This window comes from Dunckerocampus dactyliophorus, chromosome 9 (assembly GCF_027744805.1).
Source record: "Dunckerocampus dactyliophorus isolate RoL2022-P2 chromosome 9, RoL_Ddac_1.1, whole genome shotgun sequence".
Lineage (NCBI taxonomy): Eukaryota > Metazoa > Chordata > Actinopteri > Syngnathiformes > Syngnathidae > Dunckerocampus > Dunckerocampus dactyliophorus.
Window position 1 is genome coordinate 6,259,865 of NC_072827.1, and position 23,232 is coordinate 6,283,096.

The 23,232-nt window shown below is 44.3% G+C and overlaps 3 protein-coding genes across 3 annotated transcripts; all 3 read right to left on the minus strand.

Moving 5' to 3' along the window:
* Positions 1-2,015: 2,015 nt before the first annotated feature.
* Positions 2,016-3,296, minus strand: LOC129187280 (cytochrome c oxidase subunit 1-like). The gene is given in 2 exon segments (XM_054786320.1): positions 2,016-2,675; positions 3,255-3,296. Coding segments are annotated over 2 exon segments (606 nt in total). The 3' UTR covers positions 2,016-2,111.
* LOC129188234 (NADH-ubiquinone oxidoreductase chain 2-like) lies at positions 2,952-4,892 on the minus strand. Its single transcript, XM_054788468.1, is given in 5 exon segments — positions 2,952-3,767; positions 3,770-4,186; positions 4,189-4,353; positions 4,356-4,397; positions 4,400-4,892. Coding segments are annotated over 5 exon segments (1,041 nt in total). The 5' UTR covers positions 4,551-4,892; the 3' UTR covers positions 2,952-3,501.
* LOC129188239 (NADH-ubiquinone oxidoreductase chain 1-like) lies at positions 4,738-11,012 on the minus strand. Its single transcript, XM_054788482.1, is given in 4 exon segments — positions 4,738-5,478; positions 5,481-6,109; positions 7,258-7,363; positions 10,920-11,012. Coding segments are annotated over 2 exon segments (972 nt in total). The 5' UTR covers positions 5,712-6,109; positions 7,258-7,363; positions 10,920-11,012.
* Between the last annotated feature and the right edge of the window lie 12,220 nt (positions 11,013-23,232).

Below are 23,232 nucleotides of genomic sequence, written 5' to 3' on the forward strand. Positions count from 1 at the left end.
TGTTCTGCTCTGCTGCCCTCTGTCGTTTATTTGTTGCAGCACATCCCTGAACATGACCCAGCCCTAATTACACACACCTGCAGCTCATTACCACCGGCCTACTTAAGCTCCAGCCAAACTCCAGACCGGTGCCAGATTGTACTCCTTGACTCCTTGACAACCTGCTCCCTGTACCTGCTCCTTACCCTGCTCTCTGGCTCCCCGCTTACCTGTACCTACCTGCTAGCCCTTTTTGTGATCTTCTCCTGTAAGGTTTGCCTGCAGTGTATTTTTGTTATTTCTAGTTTTATCCTAACAGCCTTTTGCTGTTAGTGTTTTTTGTTATGGACTCTTACCTTGTTGGATTTTCCTTATTTGTACTTTGTATTTTTGCTTTGGACTCTTTTGTATATTAAATTGTTCTTTTGTACTTTCTGCCTCCCTTGTCTGCATTTGGGATCCTAAAATACTCGCCGTGTTCCACGGCCGCCCATGACAAGATGTGCGTGACTGAAGAGAATGCGGTGGCAATATCCGAGGTGTAGTGTATACCCAGAAATAATCCTGTGAGAATTTGAGTAGCTAAACACAGTCCTAGCAGGGAGCCAAAGTTTCATCATACTGAGATCTACTAATGCGTCATTAGCGATTTTTAGTAGCGGGTGGGTTTTCCGTAAGTTGGCCATTAGGGGTTTTTGTAGTTGCATAAAACGGTGGTTTTTCAAGTCATTGGTCCCAGTTAAAGCCTGGGTAAGAACTATGTCATATATGATGTCTGTATTATTAGTAGGTTTAGTTTTAGGATTCATTGCTGTAGCTTCCAACCCTTCTCCTCATTTTGCTCCTTTGGGTTTAGTGTTTGTGGCGGGTGTTGGGTGCGGGGTGGTAGCTTGTTTTGGTGGATCATTTTTGTCTTTAGTCCTTTTTCTGATTTATTTGGGGGGTATATTAGTAGTGTTTGCTTAATCAGCAGCTTTGGCTAGTAGTTAGTGCGTGAGCGTTGTTGCTTACGTTGTTTGTGGTGTTGGAGTTGACTCGGGACTTAGATAGTGGTGCGTTGCGTGCTGTTTAAAATATTTAGGGTGTAATAGTAATTAGGGCTAATGACAATAGAAGAGAGATTAAATAGGTTTTGATTGCGCTGGGTTATGCTATGTGTTATGCTATGCCAGGGCTGCCATTTTTAATAAGGTAGGCAAGGTTATTACGAGGGTTTTTAGTAGTGATATATTAGATGTAATTAAGGGTCCGGCAATAATACTTCCTTATGCTAAGCGCTTAATAGGATTGATAACCGATGGATTGTTTTCGTTAATGGGAGGTCGTGGGGAGAATCGAGGGTGTCCCATGGTTACGAAGAATACGATACGAAGGCGATATGCTGCTGTTAGTGAGGTGGCTAGTAGTGTTAGGGCTAGGGCTCAGGCGTTTAGGTTGGAGTTGTTTAAGGCCTCAATGATGGCATCATTAGAAAAAAAGCCGGCTAAAAATGGGGTGCCGGTTAAAGCCAGACTTCCTAGGGTTAGGGAGGAAGAGGTGAATGGGGCAAGGTGGTGTATGCCTCCTATTTTCCGGATGTCTTGTTCATCGTTTAGGCTGTGGATGATGAAGCCTGAGCATAAAAATAGTATGGCTTTAAGAATGTGTGTGCAAATATGAAGGAAAGCAAGTTGTGGTTGATTAAGTCCAATAGTTACTATTATACATCCTAGTTGGCTGGATGTTGAAAATGCAACAATTTCGTAGTGAGGGGAGTGCAATGAGAAGCAGGATGATAGCTGGCAGTACGGTTCAAATAGTTTCAATCTCTTGTGAGTCAGGTAGGAGTTTGTTGGTTAATTTGATTGAAACTGTTAAAACAATAATATAAAGAACAATCGTGCTGATTAAAAAAAACAACCATTAATACGTGATCGTGGAAGTATAACATTTCTTCTATGACAGGGGATGCTGCGTCTTGAAAGCCTAGCTGAGAGGGGTGAGCCATACTTAAGATGTGCAGGGGTTTAACTTGCAACTCTGCCTTGACAAGGCAGTATAATGGTTTTACTAACATCTTATTACGAACGTGACAGAGTGGTCATGTTTTGGTTTGAAACCATCTTACGTAGGTTCAATTCCTTCCTTTCTCGTTAGTTTGACTGCACTTGAACAAACGCAGGCTCTTCAAACATGTGATAAGGAGGAGGGCAGCCGTGGAGTCACTCTACGTAAGTAGAGGCTAGTGCTAAAAATAGAACTACAGGTTTGGTGGCAAATGCTTCTCAAATAATAAATAGGAATATGATTACCGCGACTAGGGAAATTAGTGAGCCAATTGATGATACGGTATTTCACAAGGTGTATGCATCAGGGTAGTCTGAATACTGTTGAGGTATACCTGCTGAACCTAGGAAATGTTGGGGGAAAAAGGTTAGGTTTACACCTGCATATATTACTGCAAAGTGAACCTTTGTTCAGCTGTCGTGCAGTGTGTATCCTGTGAACAGTGGGAATCAATGTACAAATCCCCCTATAATAGCAAACACAGCTCCTATGGATAACACGTAATGGAAGTGAGCCACCACATAGCATGTGTCGTGTAGAACAATGCCTGAAGAAGAATTGGATAAAATAATGCCCGTTAGTCCTCCAACAGTAAATAGGAAAATAAACCCGAGGGACCAAAAAAGTGGGGCTTCCCATTTAATAGAACCCTAATAGCTGTAGGGAGAAAATCGTTAAATCGACTGAGGCTCCTGCGTGGGCAAGGTTACCAGCCAAGGGGGGTATACAGTTCATCCTGTGCCTGCCCCCGCTTCTACTGCTGCAGATGCTAACAGGAGAAGAAAGGATGGGGGTAAGAGTCAAAAGCTTATGTTGTTTATACACGGGAATGCTATATCTGTGGCGCCAATCATGAGGGGGACTAGTCAGTTTCCAAAGCCTCCAATTATGATGGGTATTATCATCAAAAAGATTTTTACAAAAGCATGAGCTGTTACAGTTACATTGTAAATTTGGTCGCCGCCTAGTCGAGCGCCCAGCTGTCTTAATTCTGTGCAAATTAATAGGCTAAGAGCAGGACCCACTATTGCGGCTTAAGCCCCAAATACTAAATAAAGGGTGCGATATCTTTGTGGTTGGTTGAGAATAATCAGCGTGAGATTATCACAGGTAGGATGGCTGAGCATCGCGGTGGATTGTAGCCCCATATACAGGGGTTTGAACCCCCTTCTTGCCAAATCCTGAGGTGTATCACATGTTGGATTGCAAATCCAAAGAAGTAGATTAACATCTGCCGGGGCTTTCCCCCGCCTTCCCGCTCTGAAAGGCATGCTCTCTGGTTTGGGCGCCTAGCTGTTAACTAGGAGTTTGTAGGATCGAGGCCTGCTCATGTAGAAAGGCTTTAGCTTAATTACAGTGTCTGTTTTGCATGCAGTAGATGTGGAGTAGTATTCCACAAGTCTTATCAGGGGTTAAGAGATTTTCACTCCTATTTAGAGCTTTGAAGGCCCTTGGTTTTGATGTTATCCTAAACCTCTAGCTTAGTGTTGACAGTATTGTGGGTGGAATTGGTAGAAGTATAATTGTGAGTGTTGAAGCGGAGGCTAGTGGTATGGTCAGGTTTAGGTTGTGTAAACATCAGGGTAGGGTGCCGGAGGTGTTGTCGGGGGGTATGGTAATAGATATAGCATAAGTTAGTCGTAGGTAGAAGTATAGGCTTAAGAGGGTGGAAAGGGCTGTTAATGTGGCTGCCATGTTTAGGTCTAGTGATGTGAGTGTGGTAAGGATTATCCATTTTGGTCCAGTCCTCCTAATGAGAGAATAATAAGTGGGGTCAGGGCAGTAAGTGCTGGGGCTTTTGTTCATTATATAGATAGTGAGTTGATGTTAATTGATTTATTAATTTTAAATATGGTGAAAACGGAAAAAGTTATGAAGAAGTAGGTTAAAAGCATGATTAAAGCTAAAGAGGTTGAAAATTGTAAGATTAGGAATACTCATCCGAAGTGGGCGATGGAGGAATAGGCTAAAATTTTCCGTAATTGGGTTTGATTTAATCCCCCTCATCCCCCAATTACTGTTGATATGAGGGCTATTGCAATAAATAGTTCTTGGTTAAGCGGTGGGAGTTGGGTAAGTAGGGCAAAGGGGGCTAATTTTTGTCAAGTGGACAGAATTAGTCCTGTGGTCAGATCTAATCCTTGGAGGACTTCGGGTAATCAAATTTGAAGGGGGCAATTCCGATTTTTATTGCTAGGCCAAGGGAGGCAAGCCCTACGGCAGTGGGGTGTGTTATTTGGTCAATAGATCATTGTCCCGTTATTCAGGCGTTAAGTATACTAGCGAATAAGATCAGAGCTGCAGCTGTGGCTTGGGCTATGAAGTATTAGTGGTGGCATCAATTGGTTGGGGGTGGTGATTGTAAGCTATTGGGGGATAATTGCTATGGTGTTAATTTCTAGTCCAAATCAGGCAAGCATTCAGTGTGAGCTTATCAGTGTAAGTGTTGTCCCTAAAGAAATTGATGATAAAAAAATAAAGGGGAGGATTGGGTTCATCAGCAAAGGGGGGATTTCAACCCGCATTTTTGGGTTATGGGCCCAAAAGCTTATATTAGCTTACTTTACTTAGTAGGAAGTGGTGTAAAGGAAGCACTAAGAGTTTTGATCTCTTCAGTGGGGTTCAAATCCCCTTTTCGAAGGAGTTGGGAGGACTTTAACCTCCATGCTACACTCTATCAAAGTGGTCCTTAATATTCAGGCACAACTCCTTCTAAAATTGTGGGGCTAGTCCTATAAAGGCAATTGGTAATGATAGATGTCAAATTACTAGTGCCAGAGTGATGGGGAGGAAGTTTTTTCAGATAAGGTGTATAAGTTAGTCCTACCCAAAGCAAGGGTATGAGGCTCGTACGCACAGGAATACTAAGGATAGAAGGGCTGCTTTAATTATAAGGTTTGTGGCGGTGAGTTCGGGTATGTTTGGGAGGTGGCTAGCTCCTAGAAATAAGATTGCGGAAAGGGTATTCATTGCTAGAATATTTGCGTACTCTGCTAGAAAAAATAATGCAAATGGTGCTCCTGCATATTGTACATTAAATCCTGAGACTAGTTGTGATTCTCCTTCTGTCAGGTCGAAAGGGGCTCGGTTTGTTTCTGCCGAGGTTGAGATATACCATATTGCTAGGGGTGAGACTGGGATTATTAGTCCGATAGTTTCATGGGTGGTGCTAAAGGTTTGTAAAGTGAATCCTCCGCTGAAGATAATCGTGGTAAGGAGAATTAGTCCTAGACTTACTTCGTAAGAGATTGTTTGGGCAACAGCTCGCAATGCACCAATTAGGGCATATTTTGAGTTGGATGCTCATCCGGAGCCTAAGATTGAGTACAGAGTTAGGTTAGAGATAGCTGAAATGAATAAAATGCCTAGGTTAATGTCTATAATGGGGTAAGGTATTGGTAGGGGGGCTCACATAGTTAGTGCCAATGTCAGGGCTAAAAATGGGGGCTTGGATGAAAAACAGGGGGGGGTGAGGTAGATGGCTGTACTGGTTCTTTGATGAACAATTTCACCCCGTCAGCAATTGGTTGAAGTAGGCCGTAAGGTCCTACAATGTTGGGTCCTTTGCTGTGCTGTATATACCCTGGTACTTTTCGTTCAATTAGGGTTAAAAATGTGACGGCTAATAGTACCGGGATGATGTAGGTTAGTGTGTTAATAATATGGGTTAATAAAACGGCGATCATAGTTAAGGAGAAGATTTGAACTTCTTTGAAAAGGGCTTAGGTCTTTTGCATTAGCCGGGATCTGCCACCTCAACATGCCTTGATCTTTGGCACCGGGTGGGCACTCTTTTGACTGTTTTATAGGTTTTCAACAGATAAGACAAATGGGCCTTTCCTTCTCGGTCCTGTCGTACTGGAGAAGGTTGCTTCACAGATAGAAACTGACCTGGATTACTCGGGTCTGAACTCAGATGACGTAGGACTTTAATCGTTGAACAAACGAACCCTTAATAGCGGCTGCGTTCCTAGGATGTCCTGATCCAACATCGAGGTTGTAAACCCCCTGGACACGTTCTTTTTGGCAGACCTGTGTGATGATGACGATGACTCTCCAGGCTTTCTTAGACTGTTGTCCATTTCTACGCACGCGCATGCACACACACACACACACACACACACACACACACATCAGAAATAAAGTGTTACTGCAGTATACACTAAGTCCCCAACTAACGAACACAACTGGTTCCAGACGACCGTTCTTAAGTCGAATCGTTCTTAAGTCAAAACAAAATTAATATGACCTATGAACGAAACAAAATTAATATTACCAATGATATAGGTACTACATTTTTGTGTATACATATACAGTATATGCGTATGTATGTAAATATGAGTTTGGATGCAGTAGTAATATTAAACGAGGACAATAAATGAAAAAAAAACAATTATAAAAATGATATAATAATATGTAATGATAAATGTTATTTACCTTTGAAGAGGAGTGGTCTAGCATACATCGTTGGTGGTAGTGGTGGACGATGAGGAGGAATTATTGAAGAAAGGACAAATCATCGTCGTCGGTAGACTTTTCTAAAAGAGCTAGTTCAAGGGAAACTACTGAACTACTAACTGAAACTACTAACTGAAATGTGGAAGGAATTGGCGACGAAGGTGCAGACAAAGGTGTAGGCATTGGTGGCAAGTCACATGGTGACGACGGTGCAGGAGTAGCAGATGTCCGTTTGAAGAAGCTTTTAATGGAAGTTTGTATGGTCTTCCTTTAAATGTAGCACGCTATATTAGCCATTTTCTCGCCACCGTCCAACTTTCTGATGATGGCCACCTTCGTTTCCATAGAAATTGCTTGACGTTTCCTGCCACTACTACTAGCACTTGCACTCGATTTATCAGCCATGATAACGGATAACAAGTATCGAATGGGGTATAAACGGCATGCTCCGAGATGTTATCAGCGACAAGTGCAGCGACAAACTGAGAAAGATCGTGCTAGAGGTATGCTACTACCCACAATTCGTAGCGGCGGAATGACGCGCAATACAAAAATGGCGCCTTTGTATTTCGAAAAAATTTAAATGACAAAATATGGCAATTTTCGAAAATAATCATAAAAAAATAGACCAGTCGGCTTGTGTTCATTCCTACGAGTGTTCGCAAGTCGGGTGTTCGTAAGTTTGGGACTTAGTATATATCAATGATACATGACATATTTTTACATTTCACTCATCTTCTGCGACACCTAACATAAAGCTGAAGGGAATCTTACCTTTGGGCTTGTGGTCAGGATGCCTGCTGTCCTTGGAGCTCCCTCTAGCGGCCGCTGCAGTACTGCAGCTTGGAAGGCTGACGCTCCCTCTGGAGTCCAGAGGACTCTTTTTGAAAAAAATATAACGAGGTTTTAGGCCACAGAGAAAAAAAATATAATCAGAGATCTTCAGAATAAAGTTATAAATTCACGACAATAAATCATACGTTTACGAGAAAAAAAGTCGTAATATGAGATACAGTCAAACTTGTCTATAGCGGCCACTAGAGGGAGTCTGCAAAAGTGGCCGCTATAGACAGGTGGCCTCTATTGACAGGTTTGCGTCCAGTTTGAATGTTGACCAGTAGAGGAAAAAAAAGAAAAAAAAGGGAAAAAAATAAAAATAATAATGTTGACCAGTAGATGGCACTGCGGACTGCTGATAAAAGTTGTACATCACTACTAGGCTTGTTATTATCATGATTCATGGTTTTTATCCTGAACATGCATGAGTCAAACAGTAGCACATCACATAGTACAATTCACAATTTTGCATGTCCAAAAAGGAGTAGGAAGAAGCAAAGCTTATTTAATCCCACCCCTCATCAGTTTCACATCAGTTGCAATACATTTATTCACCTCTTGTTCTTCCAAGTGTACTTTGTAGGTCTACATGACAATGTAGTGCAATCATAGCCAATGTTTTTACTTACTAAAAGGAAGCTAGAGGCTTAATAATAACGGATAACTGATAAAATACTTCAGTTAAGTACAACCGAACTCAGTTTTGCTCCCGCTGCCGCATGCATGCTAGCATTTTTTTTTTTATTGTAGCGTCGCTGGGAGCACATCCTGTTCCCAGCCTACTTTGCGGTAATATTTTGGTGCAAATGCTCTTAAAGTTACATGTTTGACCAGGAAATAGGAAGCTCAAAAGAAGACGGCTTTTTTATGTGGAACAACTGACAGTTTGTGTGGATCTTGTGAATGATTGTGACTGAGCTAGGACTCAGTAATTAAAGTCTACACACACGCCTTCATTGATTGAAAAACAAAACTTTTTCGTGCATGAAGCTTCTACTTGAGTTGGTAATTTGGCTGCTATATGCAGTCAGATATTGACCAAGGGAGACAAAATGGGTGGCTGCTGGCTGCGTTGGACAGGTGACTGCTATACACAGGGTCTATAACATGTAAATTTGCTGGGGGGGATTTTTCAGTGGCTGCTATAGGCAGGTGGCCCTTCTATAAAGGTGGCCGCTAAGACAGGTTTGACTGTATGTTGTAATATGTTCATTTACAAGAAAAAAAAGTCCTACGTTACTGCTTTTTTTTTGTAAATTTACAACTAAAGAATAAAGAATAAAAACTAGAGAATAAAGTTGTAAATTTACAAGAAAAAAGGCACACATTTATGAGAAAAAAGTGGTACATTTCCGAGAATAAAGTGGTCATATTAGGTGTGATGGTGTCATACGTGTCAGAGGAAAAATAGAGCACAGCTCTTCAAGAAGAAAGGAAACTATCCTATCGCTTCAAGCAAGCTATTATTTATAAGGTGGCAGCAAAACAGAGCAGTTGAGCGTTTAGCGTTTAGATTAAAAATGGCGCCGCGTGAGTGGCTGCCGGTTACAGCAGCTTTGTACTTTTTTTCCACCTTTTAGTGTTTTTATAGTATGTTAGTTTTCTTCTTACTTTTTCTTTTTGTCCCATCGGCACTTTTTGCGAGTGTGCAGCTATGGAGGTTCATATTGTTACTTTTGTAGTCTGCGCCTTGCTGTTTTTTGAACTTTTCGGTCCGGCTGTGGGAAATTTCTTCAGCAACGGCACCCCATTCAACCAAGGCTCCATTGTTTACACCCAGGATCAGCTGTTAGCCCTGTGCCACACACCCCCTCCCTGCGCGGAGAGGCCGGAGATCCCCAAGCAGCTGCGGAGGAGTAGAAGAGGATGCAGGTCGGGAGTGAAGTGCAAGAAGCGGAAAAGACGGTACAAGCCATGTCTACCGTCAGTCATCATGGGGAACGTCAGATCTCTCCCCAACAAGATGGAAGAGCTAACGGCACTGACCCGACTGCAGAGGGAGTACCGGGAATGCAGCCTCATGTGCTTCACGGAGACGAGACTGAGTGAACTCTCTCCGGATTCACACGTCACACTGGACGGATTCCAGCTGGTACGAGCGGACAGGAATGCAACGGAGAGCGGTAAGAAGAATGGACGGGGAATTGCTGTGTTTGTGAATAATAGATGGTGCCACTCGGGACACATCTGTGTGAAGTAGCAACTGTGCACCAGAGACTTGGAACTGTTAGCGGTTCGCATGCGTCCATACTACCTCCCGAGGGAGTTTTCACATGTTATTGCTATGACTGTGTACATCCCCCCCTCAGCGGTCGCTGCTGCAGCTACAGAGCAGATCCACACCATCGTCTCTCAACTTCAGAACCAGCACCCCCAATCCCTCCTCCTCATCTCCGGTGACTTCAATCATGGGTGTATGCATCAACGATGTATGCATCAAGGATGCATACACCTCATCCCACCTCCCCCCGCTGGGTCATTCTGATCACAACCTCGTCCATCTTGTCACAGACTACACTGCAGTAGTGAATAGACAACCCCCTGTGAAGAGGCCTGTGAAGCAGTGGTCTGAGGAGAGCAGTGCTAAGCTCAGAGACTGCTTCCAGACAACAGACTGGGAAGCGCTCTGTAGTCCCCATGGCAGTGACGTTGACAGCATGACTCACTGCATCACAGACTATATCAACTTCTGTGTGGAGAACACTGTGCCCTCCAAGCTGGTGCGGTGTTTTCCCAACAACAAACCCTGGGTGACCTCTGAGATTTAAGGCCCTGCTGAATAAGAAGAAGAGGGTCTTCAACTCGGGGGACAAGGAGGAGCTGTGCAGAGTCCAGAGGGAACTCCGGCATAAGATCAGGAAGGGGAAGGACTGCTACAGGAGGAAACTGGAGAAGCCAGGGATGTCTGGAGAGGCCTGCAGACCATCACAGGCCATGGTAAAGGAGTGGGGAGAGACCAAGCCAGTGGGGACAAGATCTGGGCAGATGATCTCAATCTGTTTTTCAACAGATTTGAGTCTGCCCCTCCTCCCTCCCCGACCAACTCACCACTCTTCACCCCCACATCCCCATCCCAGCCATCCTCTACCCCCCTCTCCATAACTGATGATCAGGTGAGGAGTCAGCTGAAGAAGATCAAGGCAAGGAAGGCCCCGGGACTGGACGGCATCAGCCCTAGAATCCTCAAGGACTGTTATTCTGCCCTCACAACACGTACTAAGCTCTGTGCAGCTAGACAGATAGATAACAGCATACAGGAAGGAAGGGAAGCTCCAGAAGTTTGGTTGAGGACTGATGCTCCTTCTTTAGATCCTTTTTTGTCCTCAGTTTTATTTCTTTACACTTTTTCCTCCCTTTATAGACTGTAAGACTGCAAATACAAACACAAACTAAACATTACAAAGTGTGACATAACAGACATAATTGCAATTAAAACGTAGCTCTGTCGACCTCTGCTGGACGAATTAAACATGACACATTGCCAACGCATTTCACCGCGAGAACAAGCTAATTAGAACACGATCACAAATAATGAAAGACATCACTGTATATGCAAATACTATGCAGAACAATATACAATCTTACTATATTTTACTCACAGACAAAGATCTGACCACGTTTTCGTGACGAAGCTCTCACGTGTGACTGACTACCTTACTACTGTTCGTCTGATACGTCCGTCACTCCAAAAGGTCCGACAGAAACAATGACTGAACTACGCAGGGCGGAACACTCCTCGCCTGGTATAAAATTATACCACCATAAACATTTTAAATATTCAAATATTAAATAACCTAATTACTAGAAACAACTATAAACAAGTTATTTTTAATCAAAATGTCTCTCTCACTTAAGAGTCCTTCGACAGCAGAAAAACAAGCTCCGAGATGGGTCTGATGAAGGTCTTTGGCGTTCCTTGTCTCGTGACTCTGACTTCGACCTTACGAACTTTGTCGTCCTTGCTCGTCAGTGTCTTCACCACAAGTCCAACCGGCCAGTCATTCCGTTTTGCTTGACTGTCCTTCAGCAGAACTATGTCATCCACTTGAAGGTTTGGCTTGTCACCATTCCACTTGTGACGTTTCTGGAGAGTCACTAGGTACTCCTGTCTCCATCTTTTCCAGAATCTCTCTGCCAGGCACTGCACTTGTTTCCACTGGTTTTTGTGAATTTCCAAATTGTCAAAGTCACCTGGAGGAGCTGTGACTGGGGTCATCTTTTGAGTAAGAATCATTGCAGGGGTTAGTACACTTGGGTTGTCAGGGTCAGTTGATACTGGGATCAGCGGCCTAGCATTCAGAATGGCCATGACTTCTGCCATTAATGTTGTCAACACTTCGTGTGTGAGTCGGTTGGTGTCGGACTGCAGCAACATTCCATCCAGTATCCTGCGTGCTACACCTATAAGTCTTTCCCAACAGCCTCCCATATGCGAGGAATGGGGAGCATTGAACGTCCATGTACAGCCTTGATTGTCGAGGTAACTTAGGAGCTCTGGATCACCGGTGTTGAATTTCAATTCCTTACATGCTCCAATAAAGTTTGTGCCTCTGTCGGATCGCAATTGCTTGGATGGACCACGAATTGCAAAAAAACGTCGTAAGACATTTATGAAACTTGAGGCCGACATTGATTCCAGAACTTCGATGTGTGTTGCTCTGGTGCTCATACAAGTGAATAGCACTGCCCATCGCTTGCTTTCGGCACTTCCTCCTCGAGTACGGCGAGTGACAATGTTCCAGGGCCCAAAAACGTCCAATCCGACATGGGTAAAAGGAGGCTCTGAGGCGAGTCTGTCAGTTGGAAGTGGTGCCATTTTTTGTTCCATTAACCTCCCTCTCAGTTTCTTGCAGGTCACACAGTTGTGAAGGACACTAGACACCAACCTTTTGCCTCCCACTATCCACACTCCTGCTGACCGAATGGCCCCTTCGGTTAAGTGACGGCCTTGATGAGCAACCTCTTCATGGTAATGTCTCACAATTAAGGTAGCAATGTGATGAGTTCTTGACAGTATCACAGGATGTTTCTCGTCTCTGGGTAAGTCAGCATTGATAAGGCGCCCTCCAATTCGAAGGAGTCCATCCTCGTCAATGAATGGATTTAACTTTCTCAGCTGGCTGTTTTTTGGGAGCTGAATCCCATTTTTCAAACAGTTTATTTCTTCTGCAAAGAAGTCTCGCTGAACACAACAAATGATGATTCTCTTTGCTTGCCATCGTGCGTCAACCGCATCATCTTTGTGAGTTTTGGCGAACATTCTTGTCACTTGAATAAGTTTTGTGATGGCTCGCAGTAGTCTCTTCCAGCTCGAAAAACGTTCAAAGCGTGCTGAGCTGAACTGCCTGTCTGTGTCCGAAGCTTTGAGGTAGTTGACAGCAACCTCTGGTCGAACCTCAACGTCTTGTTCTGGATTAACAAGCTCAAAGGTGTTGTCTTGCAGAGGTTCACCAGTATGTAGCAGGAATCTGGGACCTGTGAACCAGTTAGAGAGTCTAAGGACGTCTATAGACGCAGGTCTTGTGGCGTGGTCTGCCGGATTCTGCTCTGTGGACACATACTGCCATTGTTGTGGTTGACTTGATTTCCTAATGCGATTTACTCGGTTGGCCACATACACATGAAACCTTCGAGAGGTGTTGTGGATGTACCCGAGGACAATCCTGCTATCGGTGAAAAATCTCACTGCTTGCACCTCGATGTCTATCTCGCTGAGGATTGCCTCTGCCATTTCAGCTGCCAGGACTGCTGCACACAGCTCCAAACGTGGAACTGTATGAGCTGGAAGAGGCGCCAACTTTGCCTTGCTCATGATAAATCCTACGTAGCGCTGGTTCTTGTTGTCGGTGACACACAGGTAGGCTACTGCTGCAATGGCTTGTGTTGAGGCGTCAGAAAAGATGCAGAGTTCTCTGCTTTGTGATGTTGTGAGAGAGATGGGCACATATCTTCTGTCTATGTGCAGCTTCTCTAATTCCAAGAGAGACTCTTTCCACAGTTTCCAGGCTCTTGCTTGATCCCATGGGAGCGGATCATCCCAGTCGCACACTTTGGACGACAGCTCTCTGACCAGAAGTTTTCCCTGAACTGTGATGGGAGCAGCAAAGCCCAGTGGATCATAGAGGCTCTGAACGGTGGATAGGATGCCTCTTTTTGTGAAGGGTTTTTCTTCTTGAGATACTTGAAAGCTGAAACTGTCGCTCTCCAGATTCCATATCAGTCCAAGGCTTCGTTGGAGTGGAAGAGGATCTACAGCAAGGTCAAGGTCTTTCAAGTCTTTTGCGAGGTCCTCCGGGGAAAATGCTCTCATGACTGTGCTGCTATTGGAAGCAATCTTGTGGAGTTTTAAGTTGGATTCTGACAACATTCTTTGAGTCCTTGTTAAAAGATCGATGGCCTCTTCTTCTGTTGGCAGCGATATCAGACCGTCGTCTACATAGAAATTCCGTGTGACGAACTCTTTGCTGTCTGTGCCATATTCTTCCTGATGCTCTTGAGCTGCTCTTCTCATGCCATAGATAGCAACTGCTGGTGATGGACTGTTGCCGAATATGTGCACTTTCATTCTGAATTCTGTGATGTCATTGTTTAAGTCGTTGTCCTTATACCAAAGGAACCGTAGATACTCACGATGATCTTCACGGACTACAAACGCATAGAACATCTGCTGAATATCAGCAGTGATTGCTATGAGTTCCCTCCTGAAGCGCAGCAAGACCCCTAGCAGTGAATTGTTTAGATCGGGCCCGCTGAGCAGCACGTCGTTCAGTGACACACCATCTTGTTTGGCACTCGAATCAAAAACCACTCTGATCTGGTTTGGTTTGTGAGGATGATAGACACCGAATAGAGGCAAATACCACCTTTCTTGATGTTCCTCTAGCTCTGGCGCTAGCTCAGCTTGATCGTTGTCAAACACTTTCTTCATAAATTCCAAGAAGTGCTCTCTCATGTCCGGGCGTTTATCTAGTGTCCGTCTGAGGGATAAGAGTCGTCGAAGAGCTGTCTCTCGATTGTTAGGGAGGCGGCGACGGGGTTTGCAGAACGGTAGCGGCGCTACCCAGTTGTTTGCGTCGTTTTTGTAAACCTCTCTGTCCATGATGTCCATGAAGGCTTGATCATTAATTGACAGAGCTATCTTTTCATCTTCGGGAGTTCTGTCGAAGACTGTAGCTCCAAGTCCTTCAACCTCCTCGCCTTGTAACCTGTAGTTGGTAACACTTGGTTGGTGAGTATTTTTTGTTTTAAGTGTCTCTTTCACTTGGATATTGTTAGGACAAGGACTTAACATGGAGGTCCGTCCGTTAGGGAGTGTATGTGTCTTGTACACGCTAACACTGGGGGATTTATGAGTTCTGTCCAGACAAACGTTCCCCACTATGACCCACCCGAGATCAAGGCGTTGGGCATAAGGGTCGTTGTGTTCACCGTTGTACTGTTGTCTCACCTTGTGCACTCGCAAAATGTCCCTTCCTAACAGGATGAGGATCTGAGCATCTCCATTGAGTGGCGGTATTTTGTCTACCACAGGTCTCAGATGGGGAAAGTATTGGGCTATTTCAGGCGTGGGAATCTCATCTCTGTCGTCTGGAATTGTTTCACACTCAATAAGAGTTGGGAGTTTTAGCTTGATCTTTCCATCATAGGATTCCACCACGAATTCTGTTGCTCTCCTCCCTGTAGTTTCGGTAATGCCAGAACAGGTCTTTAATGTGTAGGGAGATGCTTTTTCATGGAGGTCAAAGTGGTCAAAAAACTCAGGACGTGCAAGTGAACGGTTGCTCTGGTCATCTAACACTGCATATGTCTGAATTACTTTTTCTGGCTGATCTTCACGGTAGACGTTAACTAGACATATCTTGCAGCACGATCTGCCATTAGCGTTTTCTCCACAGACCTCAGTACATTTTGATGTCACTGCAGGGGGAGTTTCCGGATGAGTCTCGTGTGCCTCCTCCTCCTCGCCGTGCTCTGCTGGTACTCTTGTTATCCACGGTGCTGGACTCGGGTGTAGAGCTGATGTGTGAGTTCTGCTGCCACATTCTCTACATTCTAGTTCTTGGTCACAGTATTTTGCTTTATGTTTGGTTGAACCACAGCACCTGAAGCAAATATTCCTTTCTTTAAGGTAGGTCTTGCGTTCTTCTAATGGCTTACTGCGGAAGGTGCGGCACTTTCTGAGTGCATGAGGCTTGTTATGGAGGGGGCAAAGACGATCGGGATCAAAAACTTCTTTTTCGGCAGAGTTTGTTGAAGTTGCTGTAGCTTGAGAAAACACTCCGGTTTTCCTCACTGACACTGGTACTTTGTTGGTATATTTTGTAGACCTGTCTGTCTTGGTGGGGCCTGAGTAGTTAGCTTGCAATATCATGAAGCTCGGATCATTTCTGGTTTTAGCTTCAGAGCGAACAAACTTTGCAAAGAATGTAAAAGGTGGGAATGGGACACCGTTCAGTTCTTTGTATTTCGAGCCTTGGGAAATCCACTTCTCTTGGAGACTAAACGGGAGCTTTTCTAATATTGGGTTCACTCCACGTGAAGTGTCAAGATATGCCAATCCAGGGAGGTATCCTCCATCTTTTGCATATTCAAGTTCCAACAAGAGGTCTCCCAGCTCTCTTAATTTAATGTTGTCTCTGTTTGAGATCTTAGGGAATTCCTCAACTCTTTTCAACAGCGAATGTTCAACTGCCTCTGCAGTACCATAGGTCTCCTCTAGTCTTTGCCAGACCATGTTTAGCCCTGCTGCTGAGTTATGGCTGTGTATGGCTCTGATTCTTCTGGCTTGCTCTTTGGAATTTGGCCCAAGCCATTTAACTAAGAGGTCTAGTTCTTCTCTTGGATTCAAAGCGAGTTCCTCTATGACACCTCGAAAGGAAGCTTTCCATGCCCAGTAACTCTCAGGATGGTCGTCAAACTCCATTAAACCAGATGTGACAACTTCTCTTCTCATGATGTATTTTGCAACATCAGATGTTGTTGCAGTTTGCTTTGAGGTTTCGTCCGGGTCCCGTCTTCGTGGTGCAGACTGGATCTCATAAGTTGGGCTTGGATGTAAGCCTGAATGTCTTGTTTTATGTTGTGTGGCATTCACTGCTGGCCGGGAATTTACAGCTTTAGAGTTTACTTGTGTGTGAGCATTTTCAAGCATTTTGGGGTTACTCACTTCTTGTTTGACTTTCTCCACCGCAGATTGTGAACTTGGACACGCAGGTATGTGTTCTGTCGCTTCCGAACTATGTTGCAAAACATACTCGTGCGTCCGTTGCGCAGCATTGGATGGCGGAAAGGGTAAGTTAATGCCATGATGAGAGTCCATCTCTATGTTTTCCACAGCAGCTACAAACACTGCTTCTTCTGCGGCAGCTGCAGCAGCTTCCTTTTCTTTCCTTAGAATGTGCATTCTTGCTTGCAGAGCTGCTTCTTCAACCATCATCTCCGCTTCCTTCTTAGCAAATGAAGCTTGTGTGCGGGCAGCTTCGGCTTTGGCTCGAGCTTTGAGTGCAGCAGAGCTTGCCGTTGATGATCTGCTACTTGTGCATCCCGATATCCTCGAGGATTGGGCTAGGGATCTAGTCTCCAGTGACAACACTTCTTCTCTATTGTGTTGTTCATCCATCTTTGCCGTTTGGAGGTTGATGGGTAAGCAGTGACGTAATCAGGGTGTGAGTTGGACCGCTTCGTGTAGAGGTTGGTGTATTACTGTCTTCTTACTATTCTGCCCTCACAACACGTACTAAGCTCTGTGCAGCTAGACAGATAGATAACAGCATACAGGAAGGAAGGGAAGCTCCAGAAGTTTGGTTGAGGACTGATGCTCCTTCTTTAGATCCTTTTTTGTCCTCAGTTTTATTTCTTTACACTTTTTCCTCCCTTTATAGACTGTAAGACTGCAAATACAAACACAAACTAAACATTACAAAGTGTGACATAACAGACATAATTGCAATTAAAACGTAGCTCTGTCGACCTCTGCTGGACGAATTAAACATGACACATTGCCAACGCATTTCACCGCGAGAACAAGCTAATTAGAACACGATCACAAATAATGAAAGACATCACTGTATATGCAAATACTATGCAGAACAATATACAATCTTACTATATTTTACTCACAGACAAAGATCTGACCACGTTTTCGTGACGAAGCTCTCACGTGTGACTGACTACCTTACTACTGTTCGTCTGATACGTCCGTCACTCCAAAAGGTCCGACAGAAACAATGACTGAACTACGCAGGGCGGAACAACTGTGCTGACCAGCTCTGTGGAGTTCTCAGGCACTTGTTCAATCTCAGCCTGAGCCTGGAGAAAGTCCCGGCCCTGTGGAAGACCTCCTGTGTGGTCCCGATACCAAAGACACCGCGTCCCAAGGAGCCTAACCACTTCAGGCCTGTTGCCTTGACCTCTCACCTGATGAAGACCATGGAGAGGATTATCCTGCAGCACCTGCGACCCCTGGTGGGCACTCAGCTGGACCCCCTGCAGTTTGCTTACCGGCCTGGGATCGAAGTAGACGACGCAGTGATCTACCTATTGCACAGATCACTGCTACACCTGGAGGACAGCGGGAGCGCTGTGAGGGTCATGTTTTTTGACTTCTCCAGTGCCTTTAACACCATCCGGCCGTCACTACTCAGAGTGGAGATGAAGAGTGTGGGAGTAGACCAACACCTGACTGCATGGGTTATAGACTACCTCACCAACAGACCACAGTATGTGAGGCTCAGTCACTGTGTGTCTGACATGGTACTCTGCAGCACAGGTGCCCCTCAGGGTACGGTGCTCTCCCCTTTCCTCTTCACCCTCTATACCTCGGACTTCACACACAACTCCACACAGTGTCACATCCAGAAGTTCTCCGACGACACAGCCATCGTTGGTTGTGTTTCAGAGGGGAATGATCTGGAATACAGGACGGTCATCAGGGACTTTGTCAGCTGGAGTGAGCTTAACCAGCTACAACTCAACACCAGCAAGACAAAGGAGATGATCATTAACTTCCAGAGGAAAACATCCCATTTCACACCGGTGAACATCCAGGGAGCGGTTGGTAGAAAGCTCCAAATTCCTGGGTGTTCACCTTAACAACAAACTGGACTGGTCAGTCAACACGCCCTCTACAAGAAGGGCCAGAGTCGCCTCCACCCACTGAGGAGACTGAGGTCCTTTGATGTGTGCAGGACTCTTTTACAGGTTCCTGGTTCCTGTCAAACCATGATTTTAATATGACCATCTCATACTTGACCTTTTTAATGAGTTCTTGTGTGCTTTTCAAGAAGGGTGACCTGAGGGTGTTTTTCCAACTACAGGGGGATCACACTCCTCAGCCTCCCTGGGAAAGTCTATTCCAGTGTGCTGGAGAGAAGGGTACGACAGTTCGTCGAACCTCAGCTACAGGAGTTACAATGTGGTTTTCGTCCTGGTCGCGGAACACTGGACCGGCTCTACACCCTTGCAAGGGTACTGGAGGGTACTTGGGAGTTTGCCCAACCGGTCTACATGTGCTTTGTGGACCTGGAAAAGGCATTCAACCGTGTCCCTCGCGGTGTCCTGTGGGGGGTGCTCTGGGAGTATGGTATTGTTGACGCGCTACTACGTGCCATTCGGTCCTTGTACAACCAGCAGTAAGTCAAGCCTGTTTCCGGTGAACGTTGGCCTCTGCTAAGGCTGCCCTTTGTCACCGATTCTGTTCATAATTTTCATGGACAGAATTTCTAGGCGCAGCCAAGGTGTCGAGGGAGTCCAGTTCGGAGGCCTTAGGATCTCGTCCCTGCTATTTGCGGACGATGTGGTCCTGATGGCCTCATCGGGCTGTGACCTCCAGCGTTTATTGGGACGGTTTGCATCTGAGTGTGAAGCTTCTGAGATGAGACTCAGTACCTCCAAATATGAGGCCACGTTTCTCAGTCGGAAAAGGGTGGATTGCTCCCTCCGGGTTGGGAATGAGGTCCTGCCCCAGGTGGAGGAGTTCAAGTATCTCTGGGTTTTGTTCTCGAGTGAGGGAAGGTTGGAGCGTGAGGTCGATAGGCGGATCGGCGCAGCGTCTGCAGTAATGCGGTCGCTGTACCGGACCGTCGTGGTGAAGAGAGAGCTGAGTCGGAAGGCAAAGCTCTCAATTTACCATTCAATCTATGTTCCCACCCTCACCTATGGTCATGAGATTTGCCTCATGACTGAAAGAACGAGATCGCGGATACAAGCGGCTGAAATGAGTTTTCTTCGTAGGGTGGCGGGACTCACCCTAAGAAATAGGGTGAGGAGCTCGGTCGGCCCAGAGGGCATTAATAATAACACAAAGCTTCTATAAATATATATATATATATATATATATATATATATATATATATATATATATATATATATATATATATATATATATATATATATATATATATATATATATATCAATATATAAAAAATACATAAAAATACATAAAAATATGAACATGTCCTCTTTTGGGATTATAGTCAAATCACTTCACTTCGGGCAAAAGGCAGGGTACACCACTGAGGGTGACCACTGGGTCACGGATATCTGGAGGTGCTAGTTGTGTACCTAACCCCCTGCCGAGACCTGACAACGATGAAACACTTAATCAGACGAGACAACTGAGCAAGGAAGGATCCCAGCAAAGTCTTCATCAAAGTAAATGGAGGACCAAAGGCCAGAGTTTTTGTTGTCAAAGACATCAAGGACCTAGAAAAATACTGAGGTCTCCCAACATGGATGAAAACAGCTCTAATATGCCACAAGAAGATTGACAATTGGACACCTTTTACTTTACAGATCGCAGACAATTGGATATGGAAAAAGACATTGATCCGGACTAATTTTTTCTCTCGCATTACAAATGACTGCTGTTATTATACGGAGGACCAATGTAACAACAGTTTCAATAACGACAATAAGTTGTCCATTATCCACATAAACAGCAGAAGCATGCACGCAAACTTTATTAATATCAAACAATATTTGAATCAATTAAAAGAACCTTTCAAAGTAATAGCAATCTCAGAAACTTGGATTAATGCCAACAAAGGAATGGACTTTGAGTTGGAAGGATATGAAATGATGTGTGCAAACTGGAACAATTGAAATGGAGGAGGTGTGGCTGTATACGTGGACAAACATCTGAACTACAAATATGATAAAGCTACTACAAATGGTAAAGAATATGTCATTTTTTATTGATAACATTTTAGAATGTATTACAATTTAAATCTGTAAATAAAAAAGCAAAAATGTGCTAATAAGCTGTGTGCATAGAACTCCAAAGTCAAAGATTGGAATGTTTGAGGATTGGATTAAGATGACATTTACAGACATAGGTCAAAAAACTATTTTTATATGTGGAGACTTTAATATTGACCTTTTCAACCCACACAAGTACAAGGAAATAGATGACTTCACAGACACAGGTAGTCAGCAGGTAGTCAATATGGATACAGAGCCTACGTTTCAACTTCTATGGCACTGATCGACATCACGGAGGAAATTACTACTGCTATAGACAACAGAAGATGTGCAGCTACAGTATTTATGGATCTGACAAAAGCCTTCGATACAATTAATCACAATATTTTAACATTATAATTAGATAGGTACGGAATTATAGGATTTGTTTTGAATTGGTTTCAAAGCTACTGAGCAAACGGGATGCAATTTGTAAAGCTAGGAGAATATACATACTGGGAGTATATACTACATGTGAAGTACCCCAGGGGTCCATATTGGGACCAAAACTGTTTAATTTGTATGTCAATGACATTTGTAAAGTGACAAAGTACTTAAAGTTGGTATTATTTGCGGATGATACCACTGCCTTTTGTTCTGGGGAAAGGACACAATAACTCATTAAAAGGTCAAGGATGAAACGGTCATACTAAAGTCATGGTTTGACAGAAACAGATTATCCCTGAACTTAAGTAAAACTAAAATAACCTTCTTCTTTTCCTTTCGGCTTTTCCCTTCCGGGGTCGCCACAGCGAATCAATTGCCTCCATCTAACCTTGTCTTCTGCATCCTCTTCTCTCACACCAACTACCTTCATGTCCTCTTTCACTACATCCATAAACCTCCTCTTTGGTCTTCCTCTAGGCCTCCTGCCTGGCAGTTCCAAACTCAGCATCCTTCTACCTACAGTATATATTCCCTATCTCTCCTCTGGACATGTCCAAACCATCTCAGTCTGGCCTCTCTGACTTTATCTCTAAAACCTCTAACATGTGCTGTCCCTCTGATGTACTCATTCCTGATCCTATCCTTCCTGGTCACTCCCAGAGAGAACCTCAGCATCTTCATCTCTGCTACCTCCAGCTCTGTCTCCTGTCTTTTCCTCATTGACACTGTCTCTAGACCAAACAACATCGCTGGTCTCAGCACAGTTTTGTACACCTTTCTTTTCATTTTAGCTGAAACTCTTCTATCACACATCATACCTGACACTTTTCTCCACCCGTACCATCCTGCCTGTACACGCTTCTTCACCTCTTTTCCAAACTCTCCATTGCTTTGGACTGTTGACCCTAAGTACTTAAAATCCTCCCCTTTCTTGATGTCTTCTCCCTGTAAGCCCACTCTTCCACTTGGGTCCCTCTCATTCACACACATGTACTCTGTCTTACTGCGGCTAACCTTCATTCCTCTCCTTTCCAGGGCAAACCTCTACCTCTGTAGCTTCTCCTCCACCTGTTCCCTGCTCTCACTGCAGATCACAATGTCATCTGCAAACATCATAGTCCATGGAGATTCCTGTCTAACCTCGTCTGTCAGTCTGTCCATCACCATAGCGAACAGGAAGGGGCTCAGAGCTGATCCCTGATGCAGTCCCACCTCCACCTTGAACTCCTCTGTCACAGCTACAGCACACCTCACCACTGTCTTACAGTCCTCATACATGTCCTGCACCGCTCTAACATACTTCTCTGCCACTCCAGACTTCCTCATACAATACACTAAGTCCCCTACTAACGGACATCCGACGTGCGAACATTCGGAGATACGAACACAAGCCGACTGGTCTATTTTTTCATGTGTTTTGCCTGATAAGACCATATTTAAACTGCGACATGCTTGACCAGCAGAGGGCACTGTGACACTGCTAATGGGACCAACAGCGGGAGAACAAGAGGAGGAGGAGAGGAAAGCTACATCTAGCTTTCAACCCTGACAGAGCGTGTGATTAAAGTTTATGAAGAGTTAATAGGCCTGCTTAATTCTACACACCCACATAACACTACCTCGTTTAGAAGAGTCTAACGACGACAACGAGTTGTCCTTTTTTTCAATATCTCCTCCTCCACCACAACGACATATGCTCGACCGCTCATCTTCAAAGGTAAATAACATTTATCATTACGTATTATTATATCATTTTTATTATTGTTTTTTTCATGAATTATCCTCGTTTAATATGACTACTACATCCAAACTCATATTTATACACATACGCATATACTGTACTGTATATATATACACGTACATGTAGTACCTATATCATTGTTAATATTACCTTTTCCCCTACTTAAGAACAATTCGACTTAAGAACGGTCGTCTGGAACCAATTGTGTTCGTTAGTTGGGGACTTAGTGTACCACAGTTCCTCTCTGGGCACCCTGTCATAAGCTTTCTCCAGATCTACAAAAACACAATGCAGCTACGTCTGGCCTTCTCTGTACTTCTCTTTCAACATCCTCAAAGCAAATACTGTGTCTGTAGTACACTTTTTTTGGCATGAAACCATAATGCTGCTCACAAATGCTCACTTCTGCCCTTAGTCTAGCTTCAACTACTCTTTCCCATAACTTCATTGTATGGCTCATCAGCTTTATTCCTCTGTAGTTGCCACAGGTCTTCACATCTCCCTTGTTCTTAAAAATGGGCACCAGCACACTTCTCCATTCTTC